The 21,101-nt window shown below is 38.4% G+C and overlaps 1 protein-coding gene across 8 annotated transcripts in view; it reads left to right on the top strand.

Annotated features, from left to right (window-relative positions):
* DENND4C (DENN domain containing 4C) overlaps positions 1 to 21,101 on the top strand; it is a 78,065-nt gene that overhangs the window by 46,815 nt on the left and 10,149 nt on the right. For 3 of the 8 annotated variants that reach the window (XM_052779118.1, XM_052779115.1, XM_052779119.1), the window contains 15 exons: positions 617 to 652; positions 892 to 1,022; positions 1,844 to 1,976; positions 2,444 to 2,650; positions 3,332 to 3,460; positions 4,214 to 4,358; positions 4,691 to 4,837; positions 7,088 to 7,213; positions 8,017 to 8,157; positions 9,279 to 10,430; positions 11,993 to 12,169; positions 13,863 to 13,972; positions 16,818 to 16,993; positions 18,047 to 18,229; positions 19,793 to 19,982. In XM_052779118.1, the coding sequence (XP_052635078.1) occupies positions 617 to 652; positions 892 to 1,022; positions 1,844 to 1,976; positions 2,444 to 2,650; positions 3,332 to 3,460; positions 4,214 to 4,358; positions 4,691 to 4,837; positions 7,088 to 7,213; positions 8,017 to 8,157; positions 9,279 to 10,430; positions 11,993 to 12,169; positions 13,863 to 13,972; positions 16,818 to 16,993; positions 18,047 to 18,229; positions 19,793 to 19,982 (3,183 nt within the window). Of the gene's footprint in view, positions 1 to 616; positions 653 to 891; positions 1,023 to 1,843; positions 1,977 to 2,443; positions 2,651 to 3,331; positions 3,461 to 4,213; positions 4,359 to 4,690; positions 4,838 to 7,087; positions 7,214 to 8,016; positions 8,158 to 9,278; positions 10,431 to 11,988; positions 12,170 to 13,862; positions 13,973 to 16,817; positions 16,994 to 18,046; positions 18,230 to 19,792; positions 19,983 to 21,101 lie in introns of all 8 variants that reach the window. The other 5 variants (XR_008233895.1, XM_052779114.1, XM_052779116.1 and 2 more) reach the window with 4 other exon arrangements.

Here is a 21,101-nt window from a genome sequence, read left to right as displayed (position 1 = left end):
TAGGAGCTAGAGAATTATATGGGGTTTTTTTGAGGTGTGTATGTATATGATTTGTTCTGGACAGAACCTTCATTTTCATACCAAGTTCTTATAGACTGAGTCTTTGATTCGATATTGATTCCAATCAAATTAACACTTGTAAACAGACCACAAAATAAGTGTTTAAAAGTTTTTTTGCCATTATTTTTCTTTCTGCTGAGGATGGGGGGTATGCATCTACAGTATGCGTCCAGAGTATTCTTTGTTTAATATTGTTAATAATTTGATATTATTGCAGGTTGTTAATGTGTTGCATACTTAAATTGTCAGAATTTTGCAAAAAATATCTGCAAAACAGCAATTTCTTTCAATTAAACTAAATGAAAGCACTTTCCTTTGATAGATTTAGGATTTTGTATTTAGTAGCTAATGTCAACAGGTTGAAAGCATGCCAATTACTGCATTTTCTTACTTTCAGCAAAGGAAGTATTTGAAAAAAAGATTAATTGCTTCTACAGTAATATGAAAATTTAGCGTTTCTTATTTAATATTGCAGTAAATGACACAGCTTTAATAGAATTATTTAGGATTTTTTTTGAGTTGAGAAGGAACTAATTTTTTTTTTCTCTTTTCCCAGCTTTTTCCAGATAAAGGAACAGAAAAAGGAGAAAAGGTACTTTGTCCTTCAAAATGTTTAGGGATATCTGATCGTGAAATAAAAATGGAAAGACAAGGCTGTGGGCTTGATGTTTGAGTAATTAGAACAAAGTTAATTTATTTTATATATTATATATATAATCAAATACAGTATATAGTAAGTATATTTTTACATATACTAAAATAATTAATGTTAAAAGGGACATTTTATCCCAAAGCCAAACTCTGTACTTAGAGGACAAACTCTGTTTTCAGGTTGATGTAGATTCTGTTGAAGATGCACTGTTGATTGAGCTTGATGAGTCACAAAAAAGTGAACACACAGTGTTCATAATGCCACCAGAACCTCCCGCTGATGACGGACAGGAGCGAGTGCCAAAATACAGGTACAAGTTAAACAGCCATATGTAATGAAACTAGAATGCTTATGATGTTAAGCAGGGCAGATGTTCCTTCTTGGTGCAAGACTTGCCTTAATATAATGTTCAGAAGAATCTTTATAAAGATATGAACTGCCTGGATTCTGGTAAGTTTCTGAAGCTCTAGAAGTCGGTGGTTTTTGTGTGTGTATGTTTGAGGGCATGAGGATTTTGGTTTTAATTTTTCAGTAACTTCTTGCCAACTTTATAGTAATACTTTTTTCTTCATGTATCCAGTTTCTTTCTTCCTGTTTGAGCCATTTACGTTTCATAGTGGGAATGACAGGGGGTGGGTAATGGATCTGCCCAGTACTATTGATCTGCAGCTGATGAACCAAAAGAACAAAACACCCACTCCACTTTTCAGACTTCTTTCATTCAGTGTTTTTCAACCCTGTGCAGGAAGAGTGGAGTTTCAGACACTCTGGGTATGATTTTTTTTCTTCCTGTCTCTCTTGGAGGTCACAAAGGTTCTGCTTCCAACTGTTGTCCTTGTTAATCATCATCTGTGCTTCCCCGACCTTCATGGCACGGATGGCTGTCTGGTTCTTGTTTCCATTGTCTATGGAGGTTTAATGTCCAAGGCATCTTCTTGTGATACCTGTGTGAATAAGACTAAAAGGATCTCGCTATCTTCTTTCCCTTTTTTTTAATTTTTTTTTTTCCCCCTGGTTCTTTATTCTCCTGTTTGTCAGTTCCTTGCATGCAAGTTGTCTTTGTATGGCTTTCCTGCTATGAGCAGGTATGTGAAATCTTTTATTTTCTGGTTTTTTTAATCATCTATATAGCTATAAAAACTTCCCACGACTAGATTTCAAGCTCTTTGACAGGCCACAGGAGCTCAAGCTCTCCTTCAGCAGACACCCAGCTGGAAGCAGCATTTCAAATAGTCCAGCACTCATGGCAAAGAGGACAAAACAGGTCAGATGAGTCTTACATAATCACTGTGTGAACACTGAAAGATATGAAGTTTTTTGGTAAAATTGCCACTACCTATTTATTCTGTAAGTTAATGTTGTTAGAGGTTCAGTCTTTGTAACTACTGAGATCAACACTTGCAAAAGAAAGTAGGCAACAAATAAACAAATTAGCATCTGAGATTAGTTTACTGGCAAACCCATTTTTAAGCTTTAGAGTGTAATATAGAACAAAAGGAAATTAAAATTAATACTTGAATGGGGGAGAAAAAAGAAGAGGATTAATTGTGATGCTAGTTTTGCTTGCAGAGAGCCTTAATAAGAGAGTGGTAAGAAGGGAGCTTCAGCTGAATGTTGTCCATTATTATTAAATGCTTACTTTTAAGAAGCCTGTATCTGAGTTAGTAACGGCTTCTAGATTCAGGATGTTACATCTTTTGTCTGCTTTTTTGTTTTGTTTCACCCTTACAGGAGATAAAAACAGCTCATAAATTAGCCAAGAAGTATTATGTAAGCCCCCCACAATGGGCTAAGTGTCTCTTCAGTCATAGTTACAGCCTATGGTTTATTTGTCTGCCAGCCTACATCAGAGTTGCACATCCCAAGGTCAAAGCACTGCAACAGGCATACGATGTTCTAATTAAAATGAGGAAAACTGATGTGGAACCACTAGATGAGGCAAGTGCGAATAAAAAAACATTACCATGAACATGGAATAGAAGACAAGGTCCAAATATAGTGTGTTTCACCGCCACCACCAGGTTAAGCATACTTACAGTTTCACCTGTTTTGAAGCCACCTTGAAATGATCTTAAAGAAGTCTGCTTAACTAGGGCAACTGGAAATTAATTTCCTTTTTTGTCACCAATGTAGTGTCAGCTGTGTCAAGTACTACAACTTAGTGTTGCTAGTCTTTTCCCAGACTTCTTCAAGCAGGAAGTTCTTGAATATTCCTATTTTTTAAATGCACTTTGAATTAATGTTTGCAGTTACTGAACAGAAGGGATAAGGGGTTTGTGTGCAGCATGCCATTCTTTCAGTAGTATCCACAGGCACACAGCAGCAAGTTATCCTGCTTTTTGTGTGGGTGTTTCCTTCCCTCGTTTATTTCGCAAATAGAAGAGCCAAGTGGAAAAAAATTCAGCATTCTTAACAATGTGACTGCTGATGTTATTTCAGCTCATGTTATTTCCTGTTTAATTTTTGCTCCCTCTTCTGGCTGTTGAGTGTTAGGTACTGAGTAGCTGCTCTCACATGGCTTTCCCTTTTACATGTGTAAAAGTTGAAAATCAGGGAAGAGCTGAAGCTGTTTCAAAATCTTTGTCATCAGTCCATTTATGCATTTCTGTATCTTGTCAGGTCTGCTACAGAGTTGTAATGCAGCTCTGTGGACTGTGGGGTCAGCCTGTTCAGGCCGTGAGAGTCCTCTTTGAAATGAAAAATGCTGGAATACAGCCAAATGCCATCACCTATGGTTATTACAATAAGGTAAGAGAAGTGTTGACGAGGGATACTGGACCAATGTCTGTCTTGCTGCTGTCACTCCTGTTGTCCTGTAGCATGTTTTGAAGATTGTTTCTTCCAGCTCTTCACTTGGATTTGCTGATTCTGTTGGGCAAGCAATCATTTTGGACATGCTTACGGTTCACTGGATCTACACTGTATGGTTGTACACTGTTAAGTGTACATTCCTGTGCTGTTTGGCTAACCAAAAATTCTGTTGAAATACACATTTATAGTGGTTCCATTTCCAGGTTTTGGAACCTGTCTAGTGCTTCCATGTCAAAACTGGCTGTTCCTAGGTGTATCCTTTAAGGTAGCAGGATCCTTTGGATGGGTGAAGACTGGAATTAGGCTAGTTGAAGTAGCCTCCCCCTCTTTTCCTTGCTTCCAAGTTCCTGTAATATGTTGATGAAACTTCTTAGTAAAGTAAACTATGTAATGTAATAGGAAAAGAGGTGCTACTATGGTCTTTTGTTGCTACCAAAGTATATAAATAAGAATAAAACCCACCTTGTTTACTTAAAGAAATCTTGATCCAGTGTTTGTTGTTACTCAGCTATTGTATCCAGAGCTGTGGGATACAAGGGAACAGCTCATAAAAACTCAAATATTTGTCCTTCTTCCCATGGTTGACAGGAAATGCCTTTTTTGAGTATGGAAACAAAAGCTCCTCACTGTACTGTGTTTCTTAGTGTAACTTTCTTACTGTTTTTATTATTGCAATGTCTCTTTCTGTAGGCGGTATTAGAGTCTCCTTGGCCTAGCAGTAACCGCAGTGGCATATTCCTGTGGACAAAGGTACGAAATGTAGTTCGTGGCACAGCACAATTTAGGCAGTGCTTAAAGAAATCGACGCAGAGCCTACAAGTACCTGTGATATCAGGTAATAAGTTAGTTGAAATGGATTTATTTCTGCTGAAGAAGAGCATGACGTGCTTTCTGAGGGATTGCAGCTAACATTGTGGCTTTTACAAGTGGAAAATCTTTCCTTAAGTGTATAAAAATTGATAATTGCTAACTTGATGCTTGAAACAGTCTTAGAATGTCTTTCGCACGCTGAAGAATTAATTGTCTGAATTTTCTTGCTAGAATTTCGTATCCTTATTTTATATGTGCAAGCAAAAGTATTTACTGTTGTCTGAAGACGTTACATTTGATTAAAAACCTGAAAAGTTAAATCCTCTCTTACTAACCAGCTCTCGTTCATGTCTTTAGCTCTGCGGAGTACCACGGGTGGAAGTGATGGGGACATGGTGAGCCATGGTAGCGTGGATAGTTCTAATGATGCTAACAGTGGGGAGCACACTGTCTTCGTCAGTGACTTAGTCAGGCTTGATTCCATTGATAATCACTCTAGCACAGGTACTAGATTCTGCTGGGTTTCACTACTAACAGTCCCCCAAAAGGCTAAATTTTCTAGTCTCCTGTTGATTTCTCCTTCACAACCACCACCTTCCCCTCTTGAGGCTGTAGAGAATGAAGCATGGAGTTAAACTACATAAAGACAAAGAAATACACTGTTGTTGAATATTACTCCTTCACCACAGATCATGCTACTTCTTTAGCTTAGAGTGAACCGTAGCAGAAGTACTGTTATGTTAAAATAAATGTTTTGCTGTGGTCTCATGAACCTTGCTTTTTGTGCTAATCTTCAGAAAGGTATGACGCCTCTGACATATGAGTCTGTTCAATTTTTGCATAGTGTCATTTATTTATAAAAATGATTGTGTGAGTAAAACCTTTCTCTGCATTAAAGGAAAGGAGTGAAAGTTGCTGAGGTGATTAGAAGCTAACACTTTAAAATGTTGCTCCTTGATGGTAATCCAGAAAGGCCTAATCAGCATTCCTGGAATTAATATGTTATGTTTGGTTATAGTAAACTATGCTTTTAAAGGCCATATTGAAGCTTCTTAATAGTAGTTGCTAAACTTGGAAATAAATATAGAAATTATCAGAACCTTGTTGTAGACTTTATGAGACACCTTGGGAATGGAAAGACAGATGAAAAGCTGGAGAAAAACTCTGCTTTAAACTCGGTGTGCACTCTTCCAGACAAACTGGAGTAAAAAGAGTGCGCAGGAAGTTAATCACTTGAGATGGCAAGACAAAATTCATGGTTCTTCATATCTGCTATAGTACTGATTACATCCTACCTTTGCACAGTCTCAACTAAACTTCGTTTCTGTGTGTACTTCAAAACTTAATGTACAGATGGTTCTTGCACACTCTTCATGTTTTTAATGTCTTGAGGCCTTCTGTAAAGAGAACTTTGAGTCTGATTCCTTTGCTTCATCTGATATGCCTGCCTAGATTACTGAACTTCCCTTCTCTCTGCTCTTTGTTGCTCTGCTTTTTGCTCTTTGCTGTCTCTTGGGTGCCGCATTTGTCCTTGGCTATCATGGTGTGGGGTGCAGACTTATATGGTGTGAAGCCTTGGATGCACGTGTGCATTATTTCTACCCTTGAATGTTACTTCTGCAGGTAATTCACCCATTTATTGATAGGGTGTTTTCACTTCTCTGCAAAGCAGGGATACTAACATTGTTGAAATGATGATAGGGAGAAAATAAGGACTGAAGAATGTCAGAACTTACTTTTCTGTATAAAAGGTTTTTCATATAGTAGGCAAATGTAATAATTGATGGCTGCTCAAACTTCTAAATTTAAATCTTTTTTACATGTTTCCTCTTTGTTGGTAAAATAAACAGCAGTCATATGTATATGACATTGTAGATAAATTATATCTGTCACTCAAGTTTTATGGAGCTTCCTAAAACCTTTCACACTCAGTAACTAACTTACACTTTGATCTTTTTGAATACTGTCATGTATTCTAACAGGTACTCTGAGGCATATAAATAATCCTGTTTAACATGTCACTGTGGGATGTGTCCCATATAGTATTTTTGTACTTTTGCATATGCAGCAGCACTTCAGGTAAAAATAACAAAGAAAAGAGTGTCTTTCTGGATTGTTTCCTATAGCAGACTTTTTGGACTACTGTAAACTGTTTAGTTTGGGTTTTGGTTTGGGCTTTTTTGTTTGTTTTTTTTTTTTTTAAGAATGAGTTACAGCTGTCAAGTTTAACTGGTATCGTGGAGGAACAAGACTTTTTAAAAATGTTCAGATTTTTACTTTTTTTCTATTAAATTTTATACTGTGTACTATAGCACGAAGATGTAGCACAGTTTATGGTACAGTTCTTTTCAGGGATGTATTCATTGTTAGAAGCTTGCTCAATTACTGTTGCGCTTGTCTAATTTCTTTTGTAGATGCATTTGAGAATTTAACTTGCCCAGCAATGAAATATTTTATGCTATCGAGAATGGAATGAAAGGAGATACAGTGCGTTAAAAGTAGTTAATCACTGTAGTGTTCCTGGGGGAATAATTTGTATTTAATATAATAATTAGAAAAGTAAATTTGGATTGTACAGCCTAATTGTCTCACCAAGTAGATCTGTGCACAGATTAGGCATTTTGGTGATCTTACTATAAACTTCACAAACGAAATGTGAAACAAATTAATTTCAGTTCTTTTATTTTCTTATTGAAAAACTAATTTAGGAAAGAAAACCAAATCTGAGGCATGTGTTTGTATTCCTTCAAACAGGTGGTCAGTCAGACCAGGGCTACGGGTCAAAGGATGAACTTTTAAGAGATGATGGAGATAGTCTTCATGCAACTGAAACACAAGTAGAGAAAGATATTTCTTCTAAAGCTGAAGACCTAATAGGAGGTTAAGTATGCGTGTTTACATCAATAAAGGCTTCTTGTAATAAATCTGCTTCATGCATTAGACTACTACAAATAACTTGATATATTGAACTCATAATGTTGCCAAGGTCAAAATATGACTGTGTGAAATCTGGTGGACTACTTCTGTGCCCTAGATAATAGCAGTGGTATACATATAGGTAGAAATAGCCCTTTATTAGACTAATTAATATAGATGGAAAAATTGGACAAGTGCTGGGGCACACAGTATTTTGTATTCCGTTCCTCTAATTCGTTTATTTGAAAGCGTGGCCATTTTTTTAGCTGTACCAGTTGACCTAATAAAAGGCACTACTTTTTCCTACAAACTCTTCCCAGCTGTAGAAAATGTGGTCATCTCCTGTATTTTGTCCAGATTTTCCCTTAGTTTCTCTGTATTTTGTCCTTCTCACTACTGAATCTGTTTCATATCTGTGTTACTGGATCCTTAATGGGAGTTAGGGCTTCTAAAACTGTCATTAGACAAATAGCCCTGCATGAAAATCTTACAACTGCTGTTCCTGCTCTACTTTTGTTAGTTGAAAAAACAGCAAGGGAAGAAGTTGGCATATGCTCTAAACTTGTGAACAGCTAAGTGCTCTGCATAATACTGTCTACTGTCATCTGTCTGGGTATTATTTCCAGGAAATGCTCAGTACCTAGTAAGGACTGATCCTTTAGGTTGTAATTACCTAAGGGAACAGTATTTGAGTTTATATTTTCCATAACAGTGCAAATGAAATTATTTAATTAAATTAACTAAAGTTCACATTCTTTTTCTTGTAGAGGTTTGTACTGAGAAATCTGATGAAAAGCAACAGCTGAATATAGAAACTCATAGTCCAACAGATGCACCTTCTTGGGGTAACAGCATTGTGAAAGTTCCATCTGGCATTTTTGATAGCAGTGGAAGGAAAAGCAGTGGTGGTGAGTCACTAGGTGAAGCAGAGCTTGCTAAAGTCCTGATCTTATTGTGCTATAGTGTTTTGCAATCTTTTTCATGCTATGAAAAGAAACAAAACTTCTATTTGAGGTGCAGATAATCTCACACATTTGCTTTCTACCATTATCCTTTGCAGGTGACTTAGAAGGAACCTGTGGATTCTAAGGTTGACAATCAGTGTTGAGTAGATTGAAATGAAGATTTTCCCTTTCCCGCACTGACAGTCTTTCAGTAATGTATTAGAAACTCAAGAAAATTAGGGTCTCTAGTCTTGATTTTGTCACCTAAACCCTGCTGACCTTGGACAAGTCTCTATTCCTGTGGCTTACATTGCCAGTGTATAACCTGGGAACAATGCATGTTGTCTTTGTGCCATACAAAATTTGTTTACATATCTGGAGCTTGAGGAAGACTTATGGCTATATGAAAGCCAAATCTTGGGGCTCATTGTTTTTTCTGCCTTTGTGCCTGTCCTTGGCTGTCCTCTGTTGGGATCCTAATATAGTAGAATTCTCATACTTATGGAGGTTTTTGCCTCGCTAACAAAGCTTTCTAGGCAATAAATAGTCCCAATTCCCCCAAGGAATGGGAATATTTGTAAGATTAGTTTATATCTTCCACATGCTAAATTTAATTAGCTTTCTCTAACTATGACTGTGTCATAAACAAAGTAATGCTTCTGTGTTGTTCAGACACACACGGCAGGTTTTTTTCAGAACCAGAATGAATTACAGAGTTTGATGTATAGATCTGTGAATATAGCTCTGGAAAAAAAAGTAGAGCAATCTTTACTTATAATTCTACTTTCCTTTAGTTCATGGATGTAGTACCTATTCTCTGCTGGTGTTAGCACAGGGAAAGGAGGTAGAAGCCGTAAAAGGCTTTGACTTCAAGGAGTCAAAGAGTAGATGCCTTTTGATCTGCAGGATGCCTTTGCAGCCAGTAAAATGACTTGTTAATACTAGTGTAATTCTTAATGGATAACTTGAGATTGTGGTGCTCCCAGTCTTCTCACCAATAAGGAGATAAGGAGATTTCACGTTATTTCAGGAAATAAACATTTTTGGTGTCTATGGGTACCATATGAATGCCTTTTCTCTTTTAGAAACAGGTTCCAGCCCACTGTTCATAACTCAGGATTCAGCTGAAGATGTAGTCTTTGGTGATGTTTCTCCTAAGAAAACAAGTGAAAAAGGACAGAAGAGGCAGAAACTGTTTTCAGAGAGAAGCTGCAGTTTCAGCAGTGAAAGCAGAGCAGGAATGCTGCTGAAAAAAGGCAGCTTGGACTTGCATTCTAAAGAAATAGCAATAATGATGGGAGCAGATGCCAAGATTCTAACAGCAGCTTTATCTGGGGCCAAAACTTCACCCTGTCATTTGAATAAATCCCACAGCTTTGAAAGTATTGTTGACCAGCAGGTTTCTGGCGTAAGTGGCACTTGGAGTTGTGTGACTGAGAGTGATTGGGAATCGGAGCATAGGTCTTCACCGATGCTGGAAGAACCTGGGGAAGGGCAGGAACATCTTGAGAATGGAAGAGATGAAAACATGGCCACAGTGGAAGACATGAACCTTGAACAGTCAACTGAGTCAAAAAACCAGAAACCAGAATCCAAAGATGCAACTACTAAAAGGAATAGCTTTTATGGAGTGGTTAAGCCTATTGAAAGGGAAGATGTTGAAGTAGGCTTGGACCCTTTATCTTTGCTGGCTACTGACAGCATGCAACCAAGGCATCCAGAACCTGAGGAAAAGTTGGTGTCACCAGTTGCAGCACGTAATTTGGCAGATGAAATAGAGAGCTATATGAATCTGAAGAACCCATTGGGTAGTAAGTTTCCCAGCATGGAACTGCACAAGCCAGAGAGGGAAACAGAAGCTTCTGGTACACTTGGTCACTCCCAAGAAAGGAGGTCAAGCCTGCCTTTGGATCCCGTCCTGCCATCCCCCAAGTCTTACGAAAATCGGAGAAGTCCATCTGTCTCCAGATCCAAAACATTCACTGGACGACCAAAGCAACAAACCTATCCACGAGTTCAAAAGGAGCGGTCTTCATCTTTGACAGGACTGGGTCGTTCTTCTCCACATGGCTCGTTAGGATCTGTTGTAACAACTTTATCCAATCTGAAGTTAGACAATATACTGTCTGGACCAAAAATGGATGTTCTGAAATCAGGCATGAAACAGGCTGCCAATGTGGCCAGTAAGATGTGGGGAGTTGTAACTTCAGCATATAGTTATTCAGATGATGAGGCAAGTGTTTTTCAATATGAAAAATTTTGGGAGACAAACTTAGACGGGTAACTTCTGTGTTCAGAAGATTGTGTTTTATGTGTGGTGGAGTTTTCCTCTGTCATTAAAAGCCACTTCTCAGACAAAAGCAAATTAAGTGGTCTTGGTGCAGTAAATTTAAACTTTGACTTTGTGTTCTCAATGTTCCCTCCCCTTTATTTATTTATCTATTTATCTTTTTATTTATGTTTAAAGAAACTGCACCAAGAAACTCTAGTAAACAAAATTATGTCATCTTAAATGATATCATACTGCCTGTCCTATTTTAAAAAATTAAGAAAAGGTTGTGAAAACAAATCACAAACCTAAGAAGTTGGGTTGGTGAGGATTAAAGTTGAAAGTAGTAAAGGACAGCTTGAGATCTAGTAAATTCACTCGTCAGGAATTCGGAAACTAAATGTTATGGTTCTAGTGTGAGCACACTTGATTAACAGAGTCTTTTTCAGAGTAAAACATTTCAGAGTATAATGGCGTGAATGAATGAGGAGATGGAGGGATGAATATTATAACTTCCTCCTTTCCATATATGTCTTTTTATTGTGCCTCCACATAGTTTTCTCTCTTAGAAAGGCCTCTGCTTGATCCAGTTAACCCCTCGATCTGGTGTTTGGCTTTAAGGATCTTTTGTCTCCTCTCTTCAGGCTGTTAAGATAGCTTCTTGTTTCCTTTTTCATATTATCCCTCCTTTCCCCAACCTCCATAAAAGGTGGGAAAGGGGAAGATAGCTGTCTGGCTTTATTTCTACATGAAACAAATTTAACTGATGTTACTAATAGGGTCCTTTCTATTAAATAAAAAAAAAAAGTTTTTCTTTTTTTTTTTTTTTAACCAGATTTTGCCTATGACAATGAAAACTCACTGATTTGCTTTCTTTCCTGAGTTTTTTTGCTGTGACCTAGGTTTTCCTGTGTGCCTTTCTATTATACTGATATATTCTATAGAATTTTGTTTAATGGCACATCATAATCTCCTTAATGGGACTTATTTTCATTTCCTTCAAGGATGTTTTCATTCTCTCCTCTTTCATTTCTGCAACTTCCCTTTTTTAATATCCTAATAATTATACTTTGTCACATCCTGTGTCTTAGTGACTGTGTTATTGCTACATTATTTCAGCTGGTATGTTTCATTCCTGTCTTCAGTTCTGAAAATATGACTTCAACTCGGTCCTTTTTTCTGATAATTCCTTCATTTTGTGTAATGACTGCCAAATCACAATTACTTGCATCATTTTTCCTCCTTCTCCTGCAGTGAAGAAGTTTACATCCCTGTTGCTTTGTCACTCAGTTTGATCCTCAGCTAAGTATTTTCACTGCTAAAGCCTTTCATTTTTTCCCTATCCTTCCGGTTTGTCTAATAGCTGCTCTTTTTGGGGTTGCATAGATTTATCTTGTGTCTCACAAATTTTTACACCAGGATTTCATCTTAATCTGCTACTATTTATTTATTAGGATAAAGATGGAGGTCAAGTAATGAATCTGGGAGTACTCAAACATACTAATTTTCTTCTTCTTGTATTAAAGGAAGAAAACAATCGAGCCGACTTTAACTTCCCTGCTGGTTTTGAAGATAATATTTTAGGAGATAATCTGTCATCAAGAACTGGTGTCCCGGGTCTAATTACGAATGAGCTTGCACAAAGCACTACTAGTCTAGGCAGTAGCAGTAGCAGTGGAGATGCAGGAAGACAACATTACAGTGGAGGTGAGATTTTTTTGTTTGTTTCCCCCTCATAACTTGTTTATAATATAAAAACCAAACAATTATGTGTGAAATAATTCGCAACAGTGGAAGCTATGGTAATCTGAAATTATTTCAAGCCCTTAAGATAAGTACAAGCAAATTTGTACTTGCGTTCTGTACTCTTCTTTTGCAGTAGCAAATAGCTAATTCTCTTCTCTGTTGAATATATAAAAAGTTGATACAAAATACAGGGATTTAATTGTAAAAATACTTCCTCTGTGTATGTGATAGGAAGGTTCCTAACTAGTAATAGCCAGGAACACCTGCTGTCGTGGTTTCAGCCCAGCCGGTAACAAAGGACCACGCAGCCGCTCGCTCACTCTTCCCGCCCCCCTCCGGTGGGATAGGGAGGAGATGGAGGAGAGAAAAGAAAAAAAACCTGGAACCTCGAGGGTTGAGACAAGGGCAGTTTACTGGGACAACACAAAAAAAAAGTTACAACAACAACAACGGTACTAATGAAAGAATATACAAAAAGAGTGATGCACAGTGCAACTGCTCACCACCCGGAACCCGATGCTCTGCCACCGAAAGTCGAGAGCCCTCCCCCCGGCCTGCTCCCCATTTATATACTGAGCATGATGTCACATGGTATGGAATAGCTCCTTGGCTAGTTCAGGTCGGCTGCCCCGGCTATGCCCCCCCCCCCACCTCCCAGGTTCCTGTAAAAATTAACTCTATCCCAGCTGAACCCAGGACACCTGCTCATTCATGTAAAGTCATAATACCCTGAAAGTTCTTGAAATATTAGTACAGAAAAGCAGAGCAGTGTTCAAAAACTGCAAATAGTTGCATAACTAACAGAGGCAGATCTTGCAGACTGGACATAAGCTGGCCCTGTCTAGCAAAATCTTGATGAGATACCTCCTAGTTCCAGTTAGGAGGGTTGTAAGAACTAACTATAAAGAGTGGCAGCCATCAACAGGATAGGTAAAATTTGTTCACAAACATAAACTTTAGCTGAAGAAGCAGAGGAGCCTTCTTTATGATGAGGGGACTGTGGTAGTCATTTTTTGCGTAGGGAAGTTTGACTGGGCTTGTCAGAGGAAGTAACGCTGATAGGTTTGCTTCCTAAAACTGATTCTAACCATTTCCTTCTGGAAAATACATTCCAAGTCCATTCCAAGTCCTTTCCCCTTCTTCTGGGCAAAGCTTATAACCCTAAAACCCAGCCTTACCAAAGAAAGATTATTTGTTTTACTCCAATATTAGCCAGGGAAAACTTAAGCACTGTAATGGCATATTTGGTATCATGTGTCTTGCCTGGTACTATCCTTCTGTTTGCTATTTACATATGGATGTATCATTCAAGAAATCTTGAACAACTTTTTCGAATATATATATTGGCAATCTTACTGTGCTTTGCCATTCTTTATTCTTTCTTTGTATCTTCAGATTTTATTCACTGATGCTTTTTTTTCCATTACCAGTCTGTGATATATTGGGCTAGACAAAAATAACTTTGAACTGTTAATCACAAAAATGCTATTTATCTATATTTTAATTATAATATCAGTGAAGTTACAGAGCTACACATATCTTTAGCAATCTCCTGGTACAATTCTTGTCTTGGTTGAACAGAAATTACTTTCTTTGGGAATGGATGAATTGCTCTCTCCTTGAATACAAGACCCAAACAACTCTTTCTGTACAGGTGAAGTTTCATTCCCAAGAAGTATGAAAGTTCTAGATTCTGAGAAGTCAGAGCACAGCTCTTCACATAATACTAGTTTATCCAGCATTTTCCAGAACTATGCAATGGAGGTAAGATTAATAAACTCATAGATGAAAGATACAATTATTCAATATTACTGTATGCATTTAATTACCTCTTTAGTTGGATTGTGGTTGGATTTTTCAAAACAATTTTTTTTCATGTTTCTACTGCAAAGATGCTTGATATTTTAGCCCAGGGTGTGACAGTAGCTTAAAAAAAAAAAGTGTGTTAAATTCTTTAATGTATCTCTCATATATAGAGAGAAGAGACAATTGAGGGAAGAGTCAAAACTTGAAGTGAGACAGAAATTAGAGAGGAAACAAGTTGGCTTTTTCCCCCCCCCCCCCCTTTATGAAAATTTTGTGTTGTCACTGAGTAATTGTGGTGGGTTGACCACAGCCAGCAGCTAAGCCTTCACCCAAGCCTTCACCCAGGCACTTGCTTACTCCCCCCTCATCAGGATGGGGGAGAGAATCAGAAGGGCAGAGAAAAAAGCTTGAAGGTCAAGATGAAGACAGTTTAAGTGAATTGGGGGAAAAAAAAACCAAAAACCAGGAGGGGGGACAACAAAAAACAAGTGATGCAAAGGCAATCAGTCAGCACCATGACACGCCAAGCAACAGCTACCTTGCAAAAAACTCCTCCCCACACACCTAGTTTTATTGCTGAGCATGACATTATATAGTATCTCTTTGGTCAGCTGAGGTCAGCTGTCCTGGCTGTGTCCCCTCCCAAACTCTTGTGCACCCCCAGCCTCCTTGCTGGGCTGGGGACAGAATGAGAAAGAAAGGCCATGATCATGTGTGTAAGGCATGTTCAGGCATAGTTAGAACATTGGCGTGTTACCAACACGGAGTTGGTCACCATTCTAAAACACACTACCATAAAGACCGCTATGAAGAAAACTAACTCTATTCCAGAACAATAATGATTTAGTATGCCTCTCTGTTTCAGTTATCACTTGTAGATCCTTTCAGACTTCAGATACGTAGGCAATGGTCACTGCGTTTGCCTTGGTTGCTTTTCTTTCAGCTGTAGTGTTCTTTTGCTCGGTCCCATGTAATTTTCTTTTACATTTGATCTTCTGGAGATCTATGCTTGTCAAACTTGTGCACTCTGTTATATAAGGGGCATAGCATAGTAAAAGAAAAATGTTGCCGTTGGGCAAATATCTAAAATACATTAGATCTAAAATATATTATATGCTGTGTTGATCTAAAATATATTATATGCTGTGTTTGGTGGTGTTGTTTTGGTTTTGTTTCCTGTGAGAGTGAACCAATGAAGAGAGAGGAAGTGTAAGAAGTAAGGATTATAGACCATTCTTCAGCTGGTACAGGATTATCTTTTACCATCTTTTCTCCAGTTCTCAATTTAGTTTAGTGATGAGATTGTCACTAGGTAAAAACCAACTTTCTGGTTTTTCCACTTGTATTGATTTTGCATGGAAAGCTTTTGGTAGCAGGGGGGGTTGCAGGGCTGGCTTCTGTGAGAAGTTGCTAGAAGCTTCCCCCGTGTCCAACAGAGCCGATGCCAGCTGGCTCCAAGACAGACTTATCACTGACCAAGGCCGAGCCCATCAGTGATGGCGGTAGCACCTCTGTGATAACATATTTACAAAGGGGAAAAAACCAGCTGCACAACAGCAGCCGGAGAGAGGAATGAGAACATGTGAAAGAAACAGCCCTGCAGACCCCAAAGGTTGGTAAGGAGGAGGGGGAGGAGCTGCTCCAGGTGCCAGAGCAGATATTCCCCTGCAGCCCATGGGGAAGACCATGGTGAGGCAGGCTGTCCTCCTGCAGCCCATGGAGGTCCGCAGTGGAGCCGATATACACCTGCAGCCTGTGGAGGACCCATGCTGGAGCAAGTGGATGCTCCCAAAGGAAGCTGTGACCCTATGGAGAGGACACCATGCTGGAGCAGGTTTGCTGGCAGGACTTGTGACCCTGTGGGGGACCCACGCTGGAGCAGTCTGTTCCTGAAGGACTGCACCCCATGGAAAGGACCCACTCTGGAGCAGTTTGTGAAGAACTGCAGCCCGTGGGAAGGACTCACATTTGAGAAGTTCATGGAGACTCTCTCCCGTGGGTGGAACCCCATGCTGGAGAAGGGAAAGAGAGTGAGGAGGAAGGAATGGCAGAGACAACGTGTGATGAACTGACTGCAACCCCCATTCCCCATCTCCCTGCACCACTTGGGGGGGATGATGTAGAAAAGTTGGGAGTGAAGTTGAGCCCAGGAAGAGGGGAGGCATTGGGGGGAAGGTGTTTTAAGATTTAGTTTTTATTTCTCATTACCCTACTTTGACTTTTTATTGGCAATAAATTAAGTTAATTTCCCCTCGTCCAGTCTGTTCTGCCCTTGACAGTAATTGCTGACTGATCTCCCTTATCTTGACAAACATGCCTTTTTTCATATTTTTCTCCCCCTGTCCAGCTGAGGAGAGGGAGTGATAGAGCAGCTTGGTGGGCATCTGGTATCCAGCCAAGGTCAACCCACCACACCACTATAATAGTTGCTTTTGTGTTTGGTTGGTTTTGGTTTTTTTTTTTCTTTTTTGGAGAAGTAGACATGCGCTTATTTATACAATTCAAAACAATTCATATATGCTGAAGGCTTCATAGGAGCAAGCAATTGCAAATGCTAAATTAGTAGCATTTCAGGTTACTGCTTCTTCCAGGTCTCAAAATACCTAAGAAAAATACATTATTAGTATTTGCATTTCATAGGTAGATGTTACGTGGACAAGATAACTCTGGGTATAGTGATGAACTCATGCCTCCCACCTGGCATTCTGATACCTGTTAAACTCCTGTGGATACTAAGCCTATAAAGCCAATTATAGAAGAACCCTGAAACAAGACTGGTAATACTCATTCTTTGCTGTTCTAGGTATTGATGTCAAGCTGCTCTCAATGTAGAACTTGTGATGCTTTGGTTTATGATGAAGAAATTATGGCTGGATGGACAGCAGATGATTCAAACTTGAACACCATCTGTCCTTTCTGTAAAAGTACCTTCCTACCTTTACTTAATGTTGAATTTAAAGACCTACGTGGCTCTGCAAGGTTAGTGGGTTTTATAGATACTCTCTTTCTGCCTTTGCATTTGTACATGGTTATATTTTTTCATGGAAGGATCTTAGTTATATCTCCCAGTATTTTTGTCTAGATGTTTGCAAGAATGTCACTGCCTGTTTGACAGTCGTGATTGTACTGAACGAAATTTTAAGTCATGTGAACTATTGACTTTCATTGTAAAACAGCCAAAAAGCAAGAACTGGTTGCCTTTTTACCACTTTTTCTTTTCATATTTTCTTTGCAAGCATAACTGTACAGAAGGTATAAGTCTGTTTTCATTTTGTTTAGCTTTTGAAACAAAGCTAATGGATCATGAACTTTCTAAAATCATATGAAGCAGTTTTTAAATGTCAGCAAAGAATTTCTCCCAAATTAAATTTACTAACAGCTTGTAGTTACCGATGCTCCAGCCTATTGTTTCTCCAGTAGTTCTCCAGTTTAAGCTTCTCCGCTGACTATTTTTACCACTTACTATTTTTACCTCTTTTAATTGCACTGTGAAGGCTGGAACTTATTTTAAGGTAATTTAAAATGGATTCTCACTGTAGCGGTTATTGCTGTGAAACAGAGCTTCCATTAGTGTTCTCTAATGCTGAAACTGAACATCTGTAGAGTGTGTACTTTAAAAAGCTTAGCAAAGCAAGACACGTTCCTGTTATCTTGTGCCTATAATGGTGTATGGTCTTCTAGTCTGTAATGTCACATTACAATAACAACCAGTTTCAGGGATGTGTCAGCTATTGCTATATTGTTGCTGACTGGGAACCGTGACAAACTAAGGTCACTTGTAATGACTTATGTCCAGCATAGAATTTCTTATTTTGCAGATCAAATCTCTGTATATGTTCATTTACTCTGCCTATATAAGTTACAGTGGAGAGAGTAGGATGAAGTTTGTGTCTGTTGTCAAGGGTTTTAATTTTGTGTTTCCTCATTTTTGCTACTTTTTGAAAGTAAATGTAGAAAATAACTTTTTAATGATTTTATTCTTACATCTTAACCTTTATATTTCTCTCCCCTCCCATTCATGTTGTAACTTAGCTTTTTTCTGAAGCAAAGTACCTCAGGAGATAGTTTACAGAGTGGTACCCTTCCATTAACCATGGATCCCCTGGAGCAGAAACTGTCATCCAGCCCAGCTGTTGCTGACTTGATCAGTTTTTCAGATCACGCACAGTCCAGCCACACCATAGCTGAAGAAACTAGCTCTGCAGCTGAGCAGAGGTAGGTAAAACAGGGTTGTTAGTTCTGTCAGAAATGTATCAACAATTACTGTACTTCTCCTCCACTTCTAAAGTGAAGGTTGGCTTATGTACCAAATATGGTGGAGAAGCACAATTGTAACTTGACAATCATCTGTTTCCTCTCATTCTTTTTGCATGTTTTAAGTGTACTTTTATCAACTTGAAGTAAGCTGGTTCCACTAAATGAGTGAGTTTTAGAGATAAAATTATAGAAATAAATCTTCAGGTCCATTGGCTATTGAGCAATTGGTAAAAATTCTACTCTGTATTGTTAGAACACACTCACCTTTTAATGACACACAGAAATTTAAGCATTACTTCTCCTTTCCATGTGTTTAGAATTTAACAAGAAGGACACTGCATTATGGGGAAAAATAAGTCAATTTGCTGGAACACTGTTTTTTGAAAGAAAGCTCTCAGAGCACTTAACGCTTGTACTGAGCATCCATTCTGTGACCAATAATACTGATGTAAAACTGAAACTCAGATAAACAATACCACTTTTGAAACAGTTTGAGAAAAAGAAGCATTAAGGAGAAGGTGTCATGTTGGAAGAGAGAACTGAAACAGTGCTGCTATGAATTGTGACTTTTTTGCTGGGATTTGTTGACAATTTGATGTAAAAAAGGGGTTTTTTTTTAAATCCTTATTCAGTTTGGAATTCTTGAGTATCAATGCCTGTGAGCTAATGAGCTAATGCCTGTGTCAGAGTATTAAAACTTAAATCAATGTGATAGTAGTTAGTCTTAAAACTTTAAAAATGTGAGGTGGTATTGCTTGTGTTAATCTCTTAACCTTGATGTTATATATTTTTAACTAAAGTCAAAGTTGGGAGGGAAAGTCACCCCTAAATTAATCTCTCTCTTAGCAGATTATTTGGAAGCAGACACTTTCTGTTTCACTAGGTGTTTTTTCTTGTGTATTGTAGTTGAATTGTTTTTATCCATTGTTTCAATTATAAGGGGCACAAAATGAATACTCCCAGATCTACAAGTGGCTTGATTGTATGGGTTAAATTTCACAAGCCTGTAACAGAAGTTTGCTTAAATTATCTTGTTGGATGAGTTTGACACAATTTTATTTTTTCAGTTATTTTGGCGTGCAACTTATAAATTGTTTTCTATAATATTTTTTCTCTGCTTATGACATTTAGAGAAAGTAAACATAAAGGGAAGAGGAAGTACAAATGAGCATAGTCAGAACAACATAATCTTTGTGTGTTGACAAAACTGCACATGGCTGTTTTTCTACGCAAGATAAAGATGTGCCAGAGCAATGGTACCTATACAGACCTGCAATGCTTTCAGATTCATGTCTTAGTTTTTACTTAGCTGCTTTTCTAGGGGGGTGGTTATACTGTTCTGAGAGGCATTTTATTTTGTTTTCCCTGAACTGTGGAGCTAACTGGGTAAATATGATTCCTTATTAATAGAGAAACTTGCTTTGGGATACTTACTTGGCAGCCTTTCTCTGCTTTCTTCCTATTGCCGTAGGAATGCTGAATAGTTTCATATTAGCATATTCTCTTCTAAAATCCAAACAGTGATGTGGCAGAAGATCAGAGTAAAGATCCCAGAACAATGAAGACATCTGCCAATAATCCACCAAAAAGGGGAGTGTCCTTGACTCGGAGCCACAGTGTTGGAGGTCCACTGCAAAACATTGATCTTTCCCAGAGACCATCTCATGGCATTTCAACAGTTAGTCTTCCAAATAGTTTGCAAGAAGTTGTGGTAAGTCTAGAAGCTGCACATTCAGTTGACAGCAAAATATTGAATGCAATGAACTTACAATCAATAATGTTCTACTACTAGCATTCTTGTCCATTTGGGGAATGGGAATGGCCAAGCATATTTTCATGTTCTTATGACAAAAAAAATCTTGGTTCAGTTAATCTAAAATTGTTTTTCAGTACATTGTACAAATGGTGCTGCTTGATTTGAAATGTTCTCTCTAGCAGAATGAAGCTAGTCTTTGTCTTTCTAAAACTGGAAGTTTGATTTAAAAATAACCCACCTTCTACAGCAGACTAAACACAATAGCACAAGCAACACACTGTTACAAGAGTGAAAGTTTGTTCCTTTTCCACACATTTACTTACACTCCTCCTTTATGTTCTGCTAGGCTTACCTGTTGAGTGGATGGGAGAAGGTAAGAGGCAGTATTGGGGCTATTACATGATTCTTGCATGTGAAACAAAGTGTTTCTCCTCTCTCCTGGTGCTTTTATTGGCAAGAAGCTGTCTTAACATGTGAACTCATGGTTCAGTTCTACAGCTGATGTAATTACTGACATTTTTCTGCAATCTCTATCACTGCTGGCTTAGTACCAGCTTAGGTAGCTTGAAACTGCATAATGAAGAACAAGTTACAACAAATTAGCATTTTCTCTTTTTCACATATGTCCTGGTTTCAGCTGGAATGAAGTTAACTGTCTTCCTAGTAGCTGGTACAGTGCTATGTTTTGAGTTCAGTATGTGAAGAATGTTGATAACACTGATGTTTTCAGTTGTTGCTCAGTAGTGTTTAGACTAATGTCAAGGATTTTTCAGCTTCTCATGCCCAGCCAGTGAGAAAGCTGGAGGGGCACAAGAAGTTGGCACAGGACACAGCCAGGGCACCTGACCCAAACTGGCCAACGGTGTATTCCATACCATGTGACGTCCCATCTAGTATAGGAACGGGGAAGTGGGGGGCAGGGATTCGCTGCTCGGGGACTGGCGGGGTGTCGGTCGGCAGGTGGTGAGCAATTGCACTGCGCATCATTTGTACATTCCAATCCTTTCATTATTGCTGTTGTCATTTTATTAGTGTTATCATTATCATTATTAGTTTCTTCTTTTTCTGTTCTAT

Source organism: Harpia harpyja, chromosome Z, assembly GCF_026419915.1.
Source record: "Harpia harpyja isolate bHarHar1 chromosome Z, bHarHar1 primary haplotype, whole genome shotgun sequence".
In the NCBI taxonomy this organism is placed as follows: domain Eukaryota; kingdom Metazoa; phylum Chordata; class Aves; order Accipitriformes; family Accipitridae; genus Harpia; species Harpia harpyja.
Note: the sequence above shows the minus strand (reverse complement) of the source record. Positions and strands in the feature narration are given on the sequence as shown.